The sequence below is a fragment of the Myotis davidii genome, unplaced genomic scaffold (assembly GCF_000327345.1).
Source record: "Myotis davidii unplaced genomic scaffold, ASM32734v1 scaffold1509, whole genome shotgun sequence".
Lineage (NCBI taxonomy): Eukaryota > Metazoa > Chordata > Mammalia > Chiroptera > Vespertilionidae > Myotis > Myotis davidii.
This window is the reverse complement of record NW_006299480.1, coordinates 824,658-825,325: the sequence shown is the minus strand read 5'-3', so window position 1 is coordinate 825,325 and position 668 is coordinate 824,658. Positions and strand designations below refer to the sequence as shown.

General features: G+C 69.0%; 1 protein-coding gene across 1 annotated transcript in view; it reads right to left on the bottom strand.

Moving 5' to 3' along the window:
* The window catches only part of ZC3H3 (zinc finger CCCH-type containing 3), a 69,472-nt gene that overhangs the window by 37,617 nt on the left and 31,187 nt on the right, over window positions 1-668 (bottom strand). The window contains exons 8-9 of the mRNA XM_015571381.1: window positions 615-661; window positions 452-521 (exon numbers count right to left, since the gene is read on the bottom strand). Coding sequence (XP_015426867.1) covers window positions 452-521; window positions 615-661 — 117 coding nt within the window. The remainder of the gene's footprint in view (window positions 1-451; window positions 522-614; window positions 662-668) is intronic.

Here is a 668-nt window from a genome sequence, read left to right as displayed (position 1 = left end):
CTCCCTGGGCTCCCGGGCCAGCACTGGCCCGGCCTGAACTCCCGTACCCACTGGGACCACACACCACCCTGGCTCTGCCTCTTGGGGAGCCTGCAGATGGGGTCCACTCACCTCCATGCACGGGGTAGGGGCCTGGGACCAGAGGCCCTCTGCCCCCCTCAACCCCGTTCCCTGATTGGGAAGCCTCTGGCCTCTCAGCACCCTGTGCCCACGGCTGCCCCTTGCCCATAGCAGACCTGTCCTCACAGCGAGGGGCCTGTGGGCACTGGCAGGGGGCATTGCACAGGACTCCGCCAGGAGGGCTGGGTGAGAGCCAGCTGAGCAGAGTGGGGCCCCCCCGGGGAATGGAGGGCAGAGCCTTCGGGTCACAGCCCAGCTCCTGGCCGACGCCAGGGGACCTGACGGGAACACACCAGGTACCCCCCCACCCCCCCGCCGGAGCTGCACTCACCTTCTCCTTGGAGACCTGGTGGGAGAAGGGGCAGGTCCCGTCCGTCTTCTTGCACGTGCCCCGGAGAAACCTATGCGAACGGACGGGGAAGAGGGTTGAGGGCGGGTGAGACGGACGGACCTCACAGACCCACGCCAGCCAGCCGCCTGGAGGCCGGGCTCACCTGGTGCACACGGCCACCTTCTCAGGGTCGTGGATGTAGGGGCAGCGCTCGCCG